The sequence below is a fragment of the Gracilinanus agilis genome, chromosome 6 (assembly GCF_016433145.1).
Source record: "Gracilinanus agilis isolate LMUSP501 chromosome 6, AgileGrace, whole genome shotgun sequence".
NCBI classification, from domain to species: Eukaryota; Metazoa; Chordata; class Mammalia; order Didelphimorphia; family Didelphidae; genus Gracilinanus; species Gracilinanus agilis.
In genome coordinates, this window is record NC_058135.1 from 57,208,371 (window position 1) to 57,225,688 (window position 17,318).

At 37.9% G+C, this 17,318-nt stretch overlaps 1 protein-coding gene across 1 annotated transcript in view; it reads left to right on the forward strand.

Annotated features, from left to right (window-relative positions):
* The window catches only part of HADH (hydroxyacyl-CoA dehydrogenase), a 102,273-nt gene that overhangs the window by 56,511 nt on the left and 28,444 nt on the right, over positions 1–17,318 (forward strand). Inside the window, exons 3-5 of the mRNA XM_044681638.1 lie at positions 5,669–5,750; positions 5,973–6,101; positions 7,697–7,854. Of these exons, the coding sequence (XP_044537573.1) occupies positions 5,669–5,750; positions 5,973–6,101; positions 7,697–7,854 (369 nt within the window). The remainder of the gene's footprint in view (positions 1–5,668; positions 5,751–5,972; positions 6,102–7,696; positions 7,855–17,318) is intronic.

Below are 17,318 nucleotides of genomic sequence, written 5' to 3' on the forward strand. Positions count from 1 at the left end.
TGGACCTAGCGTTTACCCTTAATGGGGCCGAATGGCCTATTCAGACTTTCTTGTGATTAAAAACTGAACTCAGGGGAAGAAATATTCACCCCCATACCTGCTCAGAACTTTGAACTTGAAGAAAAAAAAAACCCTTAAACTCAGCAGAACTCAATCAAAAGAACCTTAAATTGAAACTAGGGGTGAACTTTTAAAACCTCGGAACTGAATGAGCTTATTTCTGTTTTAAAAAGACTGTATCTTACTGTATATTGTTAATTACTTTTGTAAATTAATCTTGCTTATTCGTTGATTTTCCTGTTGCACTGAATCATTTTACGCTAATGAAGTTTCTGCTTATGATGTTATTATATTTCCTAATTTACTTAAAGCTTACTGTATCAAAAACAATGCGGTTATATGTACCACCTATGAACATCTTATAGAGCACATGTCTTTTAAAATTTATTCTGTCTTGGTAATTGCAAAGAACCTTGAAAGTTTCCATGCTTTGAATATTACCTTGTAATTTTACAAGAGATCTTTTTTAACTTTTACTTTAAATCCTTAAGAATTGTTGTCTTAAAGGATAAAGCTTTATATATTTTATTATAAGAGAAATTATTGCCTTAAATGGGTAGAAGCATTTCCTATCCAGGATTTTTTTTTTAAATACAGAGAGTCAAGGAGCTCCTGTATATTCTTTGCTATGGAAGCAATAACAGCATTTGCCAAGGGTTAAAAGTTGTAACAAGTATATAATTTTAAACATCATTATTTATTGTTTTAAAATGTGCTATTGGAAATAATGGTAATCTATTTGAATGTGCATTGTGAATCTGCTATTTTGTAAAACCCACTTTCTCTCACAGAAAGTCTCATTTTTGGGTAACAACCCTTCTAGTTCTAAGCTATATATATATTTTTGATTTTTAAAACATTTTTTTTAATGAGAGAAATTGATTTTCCCCTTTTTATCATCTTGTACTGGAAGTACATATATAATCATTATTTATCCTTTTTCTGATTCTACAGCAAATACCTGAGCCTATAGGACTGTGATTTAAATGCCTCTCTGATTCCAGAAGGGAATATGAAAGCCATTAATAGTGCTAAAGAAAGCACATGGTCAGAGACTTGACTGACTAAGATCTGCATAATTGCTGCAGTTCTATGCCAATACTTTAGGGCTTGAAAATTGGGGTTTGAGTCCTGGAGTCCCAGTCTTTTCTAAAACTTTAGAGGACCTGGGTCCCCTCGACTTAGATTCCTAGAAAGCACCTAAGATTGGTTATTTTATTTGGCTCACTTCCCTAAAAAGCTGATGATAAGTCAGATCAGAGAGAGACATTTTCCTTAAGTCCTGGCCCTGAATGGGTAATTGCACACTGCTGGATTCACTTTAATTAGGCCTTCATTCAAAGGTCTAAGTTTATTTTCCCTAGATTTTTGCACATTTCATTCACAAGTTAATTTTTCTTCTTTTTTCTTGAATTTTCTTCTTTTTATTTTGCCAATTGACTTCATATAACCCCCAGGACTCAGCCACTCATCCTTAGCTGACCTGAGGTACTTTTTTTTTAGAAAAAAGGTGTGTTTAAGATTCACCTCACGGGGATATCTGTTAAGTTTTTTAAAATTCGATAATGTGAAAATATATGTATATTTAACTCTTTTAGGAGTAATTTCACGGGGAATTGTATGAATCTTAGAAGAAAATGTATGTTTTGTAATCTATAATGTAAAGTTTAAATTCTTTTGAGAATAATTGCAGGATAAGGATCCTGCCATCTCCCCAAAAAATCCAGACGACGAACTTGTTTGGTGAGGACACATGAAGATGTCTGAAAACCCTTCACTGTACCATGAAGACCAAACTTTGAACTTTGGGGTGCAGTTGATTGAACTATGGGGAGTTGAAATTGAGTTGTATGTATTGTTTTAATTGTACACTGTTGTGCCAGTGGGGGACAGCCCCAATTTGGTTTTTGTCAATGCGGCTAATTTAACCATTTGTTCATCTATATCTTTTATCCCCAATTTCCTGAAAAATTTAGAAGTTGTTTATTTTTACAGGTCCAGCGAAGAAAAAAGGACTAACCTTTTTTTTTGCCGGACCTCACGGGGAATTGTAAAAGTGAAAATTGGGAAAAGCCATCTAGAAGTGTATATATTTCTATGGACATGGGAAATGTATCAAAACTACATTTCCCGTGATCCAGCTGTTTCCGTTTCCGGGTCTTTGGGGCATGGGGAGGTCTACGTCGACGCAGAGAGGGCTTAAATCTCCTGGGTTAGGAGGGAGTGCTCTCTTGCGAGTAGGCGCTTCCAGGAAACAGGAGACAGTAATGGAGGCGGTAGTTTTGAATGCTTACAAGCGCGTGGTCTAATGATTTTATCTATCAGCATGGCTTTAATTAAAATACTAATATATATATTTATACCAGCCTTTATCATTTTTCATATTTATAATATAAAGGGCTCAGTCATTTTAAAAAATAATTTTTGAGGGTTTTTCAAAAATTCCCTTTGATTTAAATCTAACTTCTTCATTTTCCACCATTTTGGGGAGAAGACTTCATTCTGAATTGATGGATTTGAGCTAGTTGCTTTGCAGGACATTAGTTGAAATGTATTCCCTAAATTGACTCTGATTTTCTGTTGTGTTTGTTGTGCTTTTAGTATTAAATGGCAGACCATATTAGTTTGCTCTTCCTGGAGTCAGAAAGATGAGTTCAGATGTGCCCTGAGATACTAGTTATATGAACCTGGGCAAGGCATTTCCACTCTTTCTTTCTTGGAGACTAAGTCGCTCAGTTGTTTGAGTGTTGAGCTTAGAGTCAGGGAGACCTGAATTCAAATCTGGCATCAGATACTTTCTAACTCTGTGAATCTGGGCAAGTCACTGAGCCTGAATTACCTAACCCATGCCACTCTTCTTAGAATTCATACTAAGATAGAAATTAAGGGTTTTTTAAAAATACTTTGGACAGTGTTCCATATCCTTAACCCTTACTTTTGCAGAGAAGAGAGGGACATAAGAGTTATCTAATTTGGGTATGTTGGGTCATTATAATTAAGTTAATAAGATCAGAGAGTTAAAGCTGTAAGGGCCTTTAGAGATCATTGAGTCTGATCATCTTTATAGATTAGCAAACTGAGGTACAACAAGGTTGTGATTGACCTCAGTCATTCAGAAGGTTATGATTTGAACCCAGGTCTTCATGATTCCAAGTCCAGTGTCACATCCACTCCTTAATGCTACAGCATTCAATTTATATATAGTTTTGTTTTTTTTTTACTTTTACATTGTTGTAGTTATTGTATATACAAGTAGCCATTCTGCATTTTAACTTTCCCCATCACAATTCTGATATATTGAAGGTCAGCCTAAGAAATTAAATAGGAAGCTGCTGATGATATTAGAAGACCAACAGACAGCACAGAAGTTTAGAAACTCATTTTTACCTAGTATTGACCTATATGTAGGCTATGACCCAATACTTAATACAGATTTTACAAGTATTATAGACATCCCATAAAAGAAAAAGAAAAAAAATTCCGAATTCTCTGATACAAAGGGAGGACCAAAAAATTGTATGAGAATTTTCCAGACTACTCTCCTAACCCTGAGATGTGGAAGGGATACCTGTATTATATTAGTGGTTCTGCTTATTTCAGTCTATGTCAGTTCCATCCTATACTTCTTTGAGTTGTTTGTGTTAATTATTTCTAATGACATAGTAATATTCCATTGCATTCATATGCCATCATTAATTTAGCCATTTACTCCATCAATTCTATTTTTCTTTTGTTTTATACAAACCATTGTTCTTCTTGGAGCATATGCCTAAGGTGAGATCTCAGGGTCAGAAGGCATGGACATTTAGTCACTTTCTAAGCATAATTACAAATTGCATTCTAGAACTGTAGGACCAATTCTCAGATCTACCAACAATGTATATGTATTACTGTGCCTGTCTTTCTACAGCTCTTCCAGCATTGATGAACTTTCAATATTTTCTACAAACATTTGTTAAAACTTTATATTTTATAAAGTACTCTACTTGAGCTTAAGGATACACAGACATGAAATAGTCCCTACTGCCTTTTTTTAATCCCTGGTACCTAGCATGATGCTAACGCACAGTAGGTTCTGTCAATCTTCTGAAAAAACACAGAACCACCAAAATAGTTTTAATAAGGGATTTTAATCGAGGTAGGAAGATTAATCTGGGAAGATGTACAAAACCTTAGTCCTGGGACTTCCGATGCACTACATAATGCAGTGTGCTTACGTAGATTTCTAGAGAGTGAGAAGGGCATGTGCCCTTGCTGGTGGAAAATACCTGGGAGAGAGAGAGAGAGAGACCTAGATGGGATAGCCAGAAGCTTAGGGTATGTGGGAGGGAGCCTAGGAGAAACTAAGAAGATAAAAAAGGTATTAAAGATTTGATTTTATCTACTAATCCTGTCTAGGGTGATCAAGGGGTGCTTGAGAGTTTATTGTTCAGTCTGGGACAAGGATCAGTCAGAAGGTTTCTTGAAGACAGATTATGAGGGACAAGGGTCAGTTTGGGGTTTCATAAAACTAGGTTGTTAGTGCTTAATAAGTATATAAATGCTTGTTGACTGACTTAACTGTTAAGATGGCCTTATTTTTTGTCATAAATAGTACTCTACTTCCCAGGTACCCCAGCTTTTGTATTAATTGTCCCCCATGCCTGGAATACATTTCCTTTAAATCCATGGCTCTTAGGATCCTTCTTTCTCTTTTAAAACTTGGTTCAGTTGCCACCTTCTACAAGATGAAGTCTTTCCTGAGCCCCTTATTACCAGTGGCTTCCCCTGTTGCCTTCTGTGACTCTTCTGACTGTACTTGCTTGTACATTTTCCTGTGATTCCCCCCATTGTAAACTCCATGAGGCTATAGGCTGTTTCTCCTGACTCTGACTTGGCACCTGACATAGTAAAGAAATGCTTGTTCATTGATGGTATTTCAGGGGTTCCTGTAACTGAAAACAAGAGCTGAGCTCTTTGTCCATTGGCCCAGGCTTTCACATTTTAGCAGCGTGTCATTTCCTCTTTGTAGTAATAGACCCATAAGGTCAGAGGTGATTACAGCTTTATACTTTGATTATGATTCTGTTTTTAGGATCATGTGATTATATTATTTTATCATATCATTTTTACTCTACATATAAAATTATACACAATTATGCATAATATAAATATCATGATATATAAGATAAGTTATATATCATAGCATTTTATTATATTATTATGTATTATATTCCACTATAATATATTATCATGTTACCTTATAAAATATATTATTATGACCATTAAATGGCAGCACAGGAATTCATTATAATCCCTGTAATCTCTTTATTTTATATATGCTTGAATTTCTAATAGTTTTTTCCCCTTCGTTGTTACAATTCACTTGTCCCTGACTCTTCATGACCCCATGGGTTTTAGCAAGCCAGTATCATCTGTGCGGTTTTCTTTGCCAAGATACTGGAGTACTTTACCATTTCGTTTTCTAGTAGATTAAAACAAACAGAGGTTAAGTGACTTGCCTTGGGTTATACGGCTAGAGAGTCTCCATAGCTGGACTTGAGTTCAGGTCTTATTCTAGGTCTAGCAGTCTTTTTGCTGAGCCACCTGACTGCCTTTTTCTCCTTAGAATCCATCAAATAAAACTTAGGCACAGCACAGAAAGGTCTATTGACCTGCCCTGGGTCACTCAGCTAGAAGATGGCCAAGAGGTGGGATTTCAATCCAGTTTTTCTTGACATTTTTATCCCTTGCCTGAGTGTGAGTCAAGTGGACTTACATGTTCCCAAAGTTAGTTTCTCAGCTAGTAATTATGACAGGTTGTGCTGGTAAAAAGCTTGAGGTTCTTGTTTTAGATTCTCTGTTTGCCACGAATTTTTAATCCCAGTGCTTGGTCAGTTTAATTTTTGTGAATGATGTTTCTTTTGTCCCAGGTCGCTGCAGCAACTGGACACACGGTTGTGTTAGTGGACCAGTCAGAAGAAATCCTGGCCAAGTCCAAAAAAGGAATCGAAGAAAGCCTCCGGAGAGTGGCCAAAAAGAAGTTTGCAGAGAAGCCTCAGGTAACACCTTGGTCTCCCTTCATATATTCAAATCAAACCCCTTGGAAATTGATAATGCCCTTTGCACACTGTGGATTTATTAAGGCATCACAGAAAATAGTAGTTTTTTGTAGAGCAAGCAGAATGGTGAGGAGGGACATCATATGTGATTTGATAATTCAAAAGGCTCAAAGAGAGAGTTGGGAACATTAGGTATGAAGGAGACTCTGATGGGGCCTCAGAGGCTGGTGAATTCCTTAATGCTTCTAATTTTTTTGTTTGTTTGCTTTTTACCCTTATTTTCTGTCTTAGAATCACTACTGTGTATTGGTTCCAAGACAGAAGGAGAGGGAAGGGCGAGACTATGGAGGTTAAGTGACTTGCCCAGGGTCACCCAGCTAGAAGTATCTGAGGCCAGATTTGAGCTCAAGACCTCCTATTTCTAGACCTGGCTTTCAATCCACTGAGCCACCCAGCTGCCCCTCTGGTTTTTTTCTTGAGTAATAAAATTCTCTTTGGCAGTATCCATCTACCAACCTTATCAGAATTCCTTATTATGCCATTGCTTACCAGGGAGTCTGTTCTTTGAAATATTTCTCTTTCTGGGTCATCCTATTGCAAATATTTCCCTTTGTTGAACTGTCCTGTGCAAATATTTCTGACACCTCCAGGGGCAATGAAGTTTTGGCTGAACACAGTAGGAGCATATCATAGCATTAAAGCTGAAGGTGGCCTCAGAGTGCATCTGGAGCTACTTCATTATTTTATAGAGGAAGAAACCGAGGCTCCAGGGGGTTAAGTGATGCTTTTAAAAATCACTCAGAGAGTCAATAGCAGATGTGGGTGCAAGCCCAGGTCCTTTGACTGAAATCCAGCTCCCTTTTCACAGTTATAACTTGACCCCGTGGCATTTCGAACTTGTCTATCTGTTAGAGTTCTAGGATAACATTGGAGAGAGCTGTATTTGTTACAAATCATACCTTATGTTGGATTCCTGAATTAATTTACCATTTCTTCCATCAGTTTATTTCTCTGTATTTATACAGCTGCCGCTTGGAGCACCTCCCTCGGCCCAGGATCACCCAGTTAGTGAGGCTGGATTTGAACTCATGTCTTCCTGATTCTAGACTCAGCTCTCTACCCACTGAGCCATCTAGCTACTCAGCCTTACTTCTAGCTTGATTTTTCTCTTGTAACCTATTTCATGCTAGGATAAAATAGATAGTGTCACCTTTTCAGACCAATGGAAAACCAGTCTAAATTCAAGCTCTTCTTAGAGAACTGAACTCTAGGTTTGCATTGGAAATAAGAATAAAAAGAATTTGGAGATTAGAAAGAACGAAATTGAAAGCTATAATATTAATGATCTCAAATACTTTAACCATTGCTTTCTTCATAGTGTAGCCTGGGGCAAGCAACTGTAAACAGAAAGACTGGCATATCTGTAGAACCAGACTGATAGAATCACTTCTTTGAAGGAGGATGTAGGAAGATTTCGTTTTCTGCACATAATCATATTTCCTGGGGGATGTTGGTTTCTTTCTATGCTTTGGTAATATTATGAAATATTTCCAAATGAAGTGCATAATTTTTTTCTCCTCTTCCACACTTGTTAGGATGGCGATGAATTTATTAAGAAGACCCTGGGCAATATATCATTGACTACCGATGCAGCTTCTGTGGTCCACAGCACTGACTTGGTGATAGAGGCCATCGTAGAGAACCTGAAAGTGAAAAATGAGCTTTTCCAGACCCTGGACAAGTTTGCAGCAGAGTATGTATACAGACACCCATACGGTTCTCATGTTTTCCCCAAAACCTAACTCTTTCCCTAAGTCCCCTCTTTCTGCCAGTTGTCATATTTTCTGCCATCTTTCTGAGTACTCAGTTTTTCCATCTTATAGTTTGTCTTCATTTCCTCTTTTTTTTTCCCATTTGAAAAGTGTGATTAACTTTATTTTTTAAACAAAGTTTAAAATAAACAGTACTAAAATATTACACTTATATGATATATATGTAAATAAATGGTGGTGTTTTCTGCAGGCAATGATTGAAACATTTTTGAGGAAAAACTTACGGTGCCATTTCTTCAAAAGATTTCATAGGTCAAGTAGCAGAAATAATCTAGTTCTGATTAAAGTTCTCTGGAGACTGTATATATTAATTTATGACTATTAGTTAAAGAGAGAGATAATCACATGATAAACTGACTGCTCCTAATTAATCTCAGTTGTCCATGATCCCCACAAAATCACTTCACTTAGCGAAATGTCTAGTTCCAAAAAGACAGCTCCTCCTCCATTCCCTTTCTTATGAAGCCAATAAAAGGCTTATGATGTCATTCCTTCCGCATCTCTCTGGTTGGACAACCAGACTTGACCTCAGTCTGTTTCAGAGCCCAGTCTTTCAAATCCCAGGAATCACTTGGGACTTGGGGCCAGCCTCTTCCAGGAGCCTGGGATCCAAGAGACCTTTGATGTCCTCCCATAAGGAACAAAATAGGTTTTTCAAATGGAATAAAGGGGTACAATTTATATTAAATCCACGCATAATGTAATTTTTTTCTGATGAAATGCAGTTGCTTAGTTGCTGAGCCAATATATATTCACATCAAAATTTCTTTTATACCAAGTTTTTGAGTGCCCCAATTTGAGTCCTTAAATTATTTTTCCAGTAATAGTTTTCTCAATGCCACTGTATATACATCTTTATTCTGCTTTAGCTTTTTCTACTTTAAATCATCTCACATTGTCTCTTTTTACATAATGTACTTTTTGAGGGGAACCCTAAATTTTCTGAACATAAATGACTTGAGTCTCTGCAATTAAAAAAAAAAACCCATACCTTAAAGGGGATTATTTTCCTTTGATATTTCAGAAAGCTATTTTTCATCTCAAAATTTCTGTGAAAATCGTGATAAAGTTTCATATCAAGCAACCTTTATGTTAAACAAAGCCCCGTGTAAGAAGTGCACAGATCTTTGCTAAATTGGGAGTTTGGAAAAGCCAACCTTTTTCTTATTTTATCTTCTTTTTTCTTATCCAAAAATTAGACTGATCTCCTAAAATTCACAAAAGTTCATGTGTTTTGGAGCTGAATGCTACAGTAGTTGTCATGGAAATTTCTTCTTGGGAAGTTGAAGATAGAGAGAATTGTTTGGTTGCCAAGTCTTGTTGATTCTGCTTTCACAGTGTCTCTCTCCTATCAATTCTTTTTTTATGTATGAAGTCAGAAGTTTAGACCCTCAGCACCTCCCACTTGGATTATGGGAATAGCCTACATTTTTTTACCTGTGTACAGTCTCTCTCATCTCCAATCCATTCTCCATAGAACTGCAAAAGTGGAATACCTAGGGCGCAACAGATAAGAGTGCTAGACCTGGAGTCAGGAGGACCTGGGTTCAAATATGATCTCAGATACTTCCTAGCTGGGTGGCCCTGGGCAAGTCATTTAACCCCAGTTGCCTAGCCCTTTCTGCTCTTCTGCCCTAGAATCGATACTTAGTATTGATTATAAGACAGAAGGTAAAGGTTTTAAAAGAAATGATACTCCTAAAGCACAGGTCTACTTTGTTACTGTCTTGCTTAAGAAGCCTTGGTGCCTCCCTATTGCCTCTAGGCTAAATTATAATCTCCTGGCATCTAAAGCCTTCACAATCTGATGCCAGCCTCTCTTTTAGGCACAGTATTATACCATAGCATTCCTCCTTGTGCATTCTACTTCCCAGCCAAAATGGCAGAGTTATTGTACATGCACAGCATTCCATCCCCTCTCTCTGGATCTTTACAACTAATAGGCATCTGAAGTGAGATTTAAACCCAAGTCTTCTTGACTCCATGTCCAGAACTCTAATCACTAGAAAGTGCTTCTTAACCAGGTCATTAGCACTTGCCTGTAATTATGTTAATGGGCTAATGTAGCTGTCTAAAATGGATGGAGGCAGGGGCAGCCAGGTGGCTCAGTGGATTGAGAGCCAGGCCTAGGGAGCTTCTGGGTTCTAATCTGGCCTCAGATGCTGCCTGGCTGGGTGTCCCTGAGCAAGTCCTTTCACCCCTATGGCCTCGCCCTTACCACTCTTCTGCCTTAGAACAAATCATAGTATTGATTCAAAGTTGGAAGGTAAGGGTTTTATTTAAAAAAAAAAAAAAAGTAAAATGGACAGAAGGAATGAAGACAGATTTAACCAGTTTTACCTCCTCTAAGGTTTTGGCCCCTCCTTTACTTATTCATCCCAAGATTAGTATGTTGTAGCTCTGGTTATGTTATGCCTCTCCCCCACCTCCTCCAAGGAAGGAGAGTGAGCTGTAGTGAGCACAGGCTTTTTTTTTTTTTTTAACCCTTACTTTCTGCCTTAGAAGCAATAATAAATGTCATTTCCAAGGCAGAAGAGCACTAAAATTGGGGTTAAGTGACTTGCCCAGGATCACTCAGCTAGGATGTATCTAAGGCTAGATTTGAACCCAGGGCTTCCCATCTCTAGGCTTGGCTCTCCACACACAGAGCTGCCCAGCTACCCCCAAACACCGTCTTATTCAGGTGCTATGGGGCTCTTCATTGGAACTGCCCAGGGTAAATGATTCAGTGCAAACCCAGAAAGAAAGGGGACTGTATTTGTGCTCCCTACCCCACGTGGATGGATAGCTTTCCTGGGCTTTGAGATCTAGATCAAGTCTGAATCGAAATGTTTAGTCCTTTCCATGACTGGCAGCTTTCTGAAGTAGCCTGCCATCTGGCCGGACACAATTCCAGGAACACACAAGAGCAGAGCTTCTCCTGGCTAGGTGCGCCAGCCTTTTCCTACTGGATTGGAAAGGCAGGATGAAGCGAGAAGATGACACGAAAAGCCTTACAAAAGTTTAAAAGAATTAAAACGGGTGTTCACACTTTTTAACCCTAGTTTTGACGATGTCAAATTTCTTTTGGGGGAATTTTACTCTTCCTCAGAAAAGGAAAAATTCCTGAATGAAACTAGGACAAACTGTAATTTAGAATCATGGCCGCTAGTGCATCAAGATCTAGATTTCACTCAACACGCTAACATGAGGTACTTGTTAAGATGCAGGGCTGATCTTATTGAAGCAATGAGATCATTTGCAAAAAGGCAAATGCAGAAATTTGAGAAACTGAGGCAAGGGGAAGAAGAACACCCGAGCAGTTTTCTAGACAGAGTTATTGAAGCAGCAGAAATGATATTAGGACTTAGAGACACTCATGCCCAGGATACAATTGATCATATAAGGAGGCAATTTGTAAAAGGAACCTCAATCCCGATACAAAATTATTTCAGGCAAAGTTGTCCACAGTGGGAATCATTACCACTGGAGTATATTAGGAATCATGAAGCGTATATACATGATTCCAAACAGAAAGAAGTGAGAATGGCTAGGCAGTCTGACAATGATAAAGATGAGATCATAGCAGACTTGAAGAGGCAATTAAAACAATCGAAACGTGAGAAAGAAATTGAAGAGGTGAAGAATTTTGCTCTTCAAATGAGAAATCAATTTAGACAACCTGCCAACAGCACCCCAAAATCAAAATCAGCACCCCGATGCTACTTGTGTGGGAGGATCAGGCACATGATTCGTTTTTGTAGATTTAAGCAACAAATAGATTTTTCAAAACCCAATAATCAAAGAGATAATAGAAAGACATTTTATAATTCAAAATGGGCTAGGAATAATGAATCAAAAAGGTATAATGAAGAAAAACATGAGGGTACTTGCTGCAATCATACATGCAAAAAGTACAAACACCTTTGTTAGATGATATGGAGAGATATATACAAATAGGAACGAAACCGAAAAAATCGTTATGAATCGAGATTTCTAATTTAAAACCTATCAATCAGTGTAATTTGGGTGTGGCAGAGTCTAAAAGAATTGAGGAAAGCAAAATGGGAAATCTGGGCAAAATAGAAAAAGTGTCTAAAGTAATCTACACAGAGGATACACATAGGTCTGTGGTAGATAATGAGCAATGGGAAGAAATAATGCAAATGTGCAAAGAAATCTTTGGCATTAAGGAGGATGATTATATAAGGGATCAGCTTTCTCATTCCATATCACACACATTGGGTGGGAAGCATGAATCAAACCATTGTAAAGAATCACATCACGAGAGTTTGCAAAATGGTTTAGAATCATTAAAACCTAAAATTCCTCTCTTTATTCCAAGTATAAAGCAAAGGGGCAGCTTGGATAAAGAGCATTATGGCGAAGATTTACAAAGTTTCCAGAAAGGAACACTTACAGTAACCTCGGGGGAATTAGATGCAACAGTTCTTTCACATTCAATTACTTTAGACACAATGTCACAGTTAGAGGTAAAAAAGCAAAAAAGTTTAGAGGCAAGAACTTGATTTTAAAAAATCGACCCACTGATTTAAAAGATGATAGCAGCTGTGTAGGTAAATCAAAATCTACCTTTCTCAACCCCTTAGCTACAGAATTTCATCCTAAACTTTGGGGAAGAGATAGGGAATAGTTGTCTTCTTCTGAAATCAGTGTAGCTAAACATAACATCAAGACTGTTGCTGTGATTGATAACAAAAATCATCTAATGTCAGTCACAAAAACAGTAGGGCAAAATAGGGAACGTTAGTCAGCTTTTGAATCAGTAGTTGTACCAGAAGTGTTGAAGGGAACACAATCTAACTATCATACAATCCCGGAGACTACTGAAGGAAAGATTGCTGATTTGAGGCTTGACAGTTCTTTAAAGAACAGAGTGGAAGATAAATCAAATCAAACATCTATTTCTGAAGCCCTTAATGAAAGCCAGCATGGAATCTGCAATAGTAACAATGACTTACAAGCTCTCAATGAGAGTATGCTCTTTAAGCCTGCTTTCTGTAATCCAGATTCCAAACTGAACTTGCCTAGTGGTGCTATAGGAAGTTTGGGTTTAGAGACAAAAGACCATACGCAACACAGAATCGGTGATAAGTGTACACAAAATACTGAGGATTCTTTATTACCCTTAGTGCCAGTGAAGTCCAATGACAGTGGAGAACCCTTAGTTACTCTAGAAATCGGGGGAGTACACTATGAGGGATTACTGGACATGGGGGCAACTTGTTCTGTACTACGAGAACCACCTGAAGGATGTCAATTTCAAGGCAGTTTAAGAGTAAGAGGAGCTTCTGGGGTAGCACAACAAGTCCCAAAGCTAAAAGTTAAAATGTTAAAATTTGGACCTCTGACTCTTGAACACACCTTCCTATTGATGCCATCATGTCCTTCAAACCTCGTGGGAAGAGATCTTCTATGCAAATTGGCTGCAACCATCCAATGTCAACCGCATGGACAAATTTATTTACACATACCCAAAAGATCTCTGAAACACCATCCCATTTTATTTTTAGACACATGTAGTGAGGAACCATCATACCAATCAACTGATAACATCTATGAGGTTCCAGATGATATTCCAGATTATGTGTGGGCTAAAAATTCAAATGAGGTGGGCAGGATATTGTCGGCGGAACCAGTAAAGATAGAGGTGAAAGAAGGCTTACCTCCAAGAATTCCTCAGTTCAGACTTAGTCAAGAAGCTATAGAAGGAGTGAAACCCATCATAGAGAGTTTATTGGAGCAGGGTATATTAAAATATGGATTTTCACAATACAATACACCAATCATGCCAATAAAGAAAGCAAAATTATCTCCTGATGGGAAGACTCAATGGCGTTTAGTTCAAGATCTCAGAGCAATAAACGACCATGTGCAAAAGACCTTTGCCGTGGTACTAAGTCCATCACAAATCATTGCAGCCATTCCACCTGAAGCTGCTTGGTTTACTGTGCTGGACCTGAGCTCTGCGTACTTCTCTGTTCCCCTGCACAGAGACAGCCAGAAGCTGTTTGCTTTCTCTTGGGAAGGTAAATCTGTCTTTTGGACACATTTGCCTCAAGGATTTTCAGATTCAGCTTCACTCTTTTGACAAATTCTGCAGAGAGACCTTGAGTCGATAACATTCCTTGACAGCAAAATGGTACATTATGTTGATGACATCCTGCTAATGTCACCATCTGCTGAAGTCTGTTACACTGATAGCTTACACTTGATCAAAGAGCTAGGCAAAAGGGGCCATAAAATTTCCAAATCAAAACTTCAATTCGTGAAGGAAAAAGTAAATTATTTAGGATTCATCCTAGAGAAAGGCTCCAGAAAAAATTTCCCAAAAGAGAACACAAGATATACAAAATTTGAGTTTGCCTAAGACAAAAAAGCAACTCAGGGCAATCGTAGGAATAACGAGCTTCTGTAGAAACTGGATTCCAGGTTATCGCAAGACCTCTGATGGAGCTAACCAAGAAGGAAGTTCCAGAACCCTTAAAGCTGAATAAAGAACATATCCATGCATTAGAGAAATTGAAATCACTTACTCTATCAGCTCCAGCCCTAGGTATCCCTGATCCTGACAAACCATTCCTACTTTATGTGCATGAAGACAAAGGGATAGCCTCCAGTGTTCTCACACAAACATTCCAGAATAGACTTAGACCAGTTGCTTACTACAGCTCTAAGTTAGATTCAGTGATTTGTGGTATGCCTAGTTGTTTAAAAGCCATAGCTGCTGTAGCCATCATGATTAGAAAGTCTTCATCCTTGGTATTAGGGAGTGAACTGAAAGTATTTCCCCAACACCAAGTGGAATCTACTTTAAGAAACACTAACTTGCAAGCATTCACTTCTCAGAGATTATCAAGATACCAAGCAATCCTGTTGGCTAGTGAAAATATAACTTTTCACCAGTGCAGAAACTTAAATCCTGCTACTCTGATTCCAGATTTACCTCTGGAAGGAGAAAGTCTACACATCTGTGAAGATGCACTTAACATCATGCATAAAACAAGACCTGATTTAGACGATAAGCCAATGAAAAACCCTGATATTACCTTATTCACAGATGGATCGTCATATATAGTAGACATTCAGAGACATACCGGAGCAGCCGTAGTGACAGCCTCTGAAACCCTTTGGTACTCATCATTACCATCTACCATGAGTGCTCAAGCAGCAGAATTGATGGGCCTAATTTACGCTCTAAAAATCTCAGAAAATCTCAAAGCTAACATTTTTACCGATTCTCGTTATGCTTTTTCGAGTGTCCATCATTCTGCTATAATTTGGAAAAATCGAGGTTTCATTACATCAAATGGCAAACAAATAGCATATGGCAATTTAATTAATCAGTTGTTGGATGCAATCCAATTACCAGCCCAAGTGTCAGTCATCCATTGCAAAGCTCATACAAAAACCCAAGGACCAGTGGAATTAGGAAACAAAGGAGCCGACTTGACAGCCAGATATGCAGCAAGATATGGACCTTTGACAATTCTAAACTTATCTTTGGTGGAGGAAGAAGATCTCAAAAATGCATACTCCCCAAAGGAAGTGAAGGATTGGAAGAAACATCTAGGTGCATACCTTGTTACCTTGTTAATGGAGTTTGGTTAGGAGCAAATGGAAAACCTATGTTACCTAAATCCTTATATTACACCTTTTGCAATGCACTACACCAGAAAGGGCATTATGGAACTCTGGGCATGGCAGATTCTATAAATAGGTATTGGAATGCAAGGGGCATATATGAAGTTGCTATGAGAATTTCACAGAGGTGCAAAATTTGTATGCATTACAACCAGACAATCACAAAAGTTCATAGTCTGGGAGGAAAACCTTTAGCTTACACACCATTTGAATGCTTACAAATTGATTACATCACAATGCCAAGGAGTAAAGGCTATAGATATGCTTTAGTAATAGTGGATAGATTAACTAAATGGCCAGAAGCTTTTGCAGCAAAGCATAACACCTCAGCTTTTGTTGTGAAAATCTTACTAAGAGAGTTAATACCTAGATTCTCTATACCATTACATATTGCATCAGATTCTGGGTCCCATTTCACAAATAAGATTCTAGCTACAGTTTATGAAACATTAGGAATAAAGAGACATCTTCACTCAATATTTAGACCCCAGTCCAGCAGACAGATTGAACGGGTGACTAAATCTCTAAAAAATCTTGTGGCAAAATTATGTGCAGAATCTCATATGAAATGGCCTGATGCATTGCCATTAGCACTATTCCACCTAAGAAGCCAATCCAACAGCATCACACATATTTCACCATTTGAAATGCTGTATGGACATCCACCATTCCATGGCAAAGCACCTCAAAGCATTCACAAATTATCACACCTAGGTATGGAATGCAAGCTATACGAATATATCAAATTGCTCAAGCAACGATTAAATCAGCTTCACAAATTAGGCTTGATACATCAAAGAGTACCTTTTGATTTTGATCTACACAACTTCCAACCCGGAGATTATGTTTACACCAGAAACTTTGCTAGGAAGTCTGTGTTAGAACCCAAGTGGCTTTGACCTTTCCAAATAATATTAACAACTCCAAGTGCAATCAAAATTGAAGGAAAAGATCTGTGGTTCCATGTCACCCATGTCAAGCCAGCTAAAGACATGTCCCAACAACAACGACCACAAGACCCAGAAACTATACAACACAAAGATCAATTAGCACCAACTGATCAATCAAGCAAGTCCTCAGAAAATCCAAAATCTATTCATAAGACCATAGAAACAGAGCAGCAAACAAAACAACAATCAGAGCATGAATCAGAATCAGAAGTAGACCAAGAGCTGGTAAACAATCAGTTTTTACACCCAAATGATTATCCCAATCTCAATCACTTAGAAGAATCATCTGTAAATAATTATGACAATGGAAAAGAATCAATGAAGGAAGAAGACACAACATTAGATTTGCAATCAATACCAGATCTAGAAACTGATAACGACGAATGAATGAAAGCACAAAGACTTAATCTCGAATTTTTTTGTTACCTATAATAATCATCTTTAGAAAAATCACAAAAGAAAAGAAGAGAAAATAATCATATATGATAGACATTTAAAAATTTGTTCCTGACACAAATCAGAAGGTGACAAGCGCTGGTGCATTGAACAACACAAGTCAGAAGTTGACAAGCGCTGGTGCATCAAGCAACACAAATCAGAAGTTGACAAGCGCTGGTGCATCGAACGCCTCACTTGTTGCTGACTTCGCAGATCTTCACGAGGACAGCAAACCTGAGAACTACAAAGACATCCATGACCAAATACATCTATCGTAAAGAGGACATCCACACTGTGAAGAGGAACATCGAATCAGCATTGGACACATGTATTTGTAAAGAGATAACTTACAC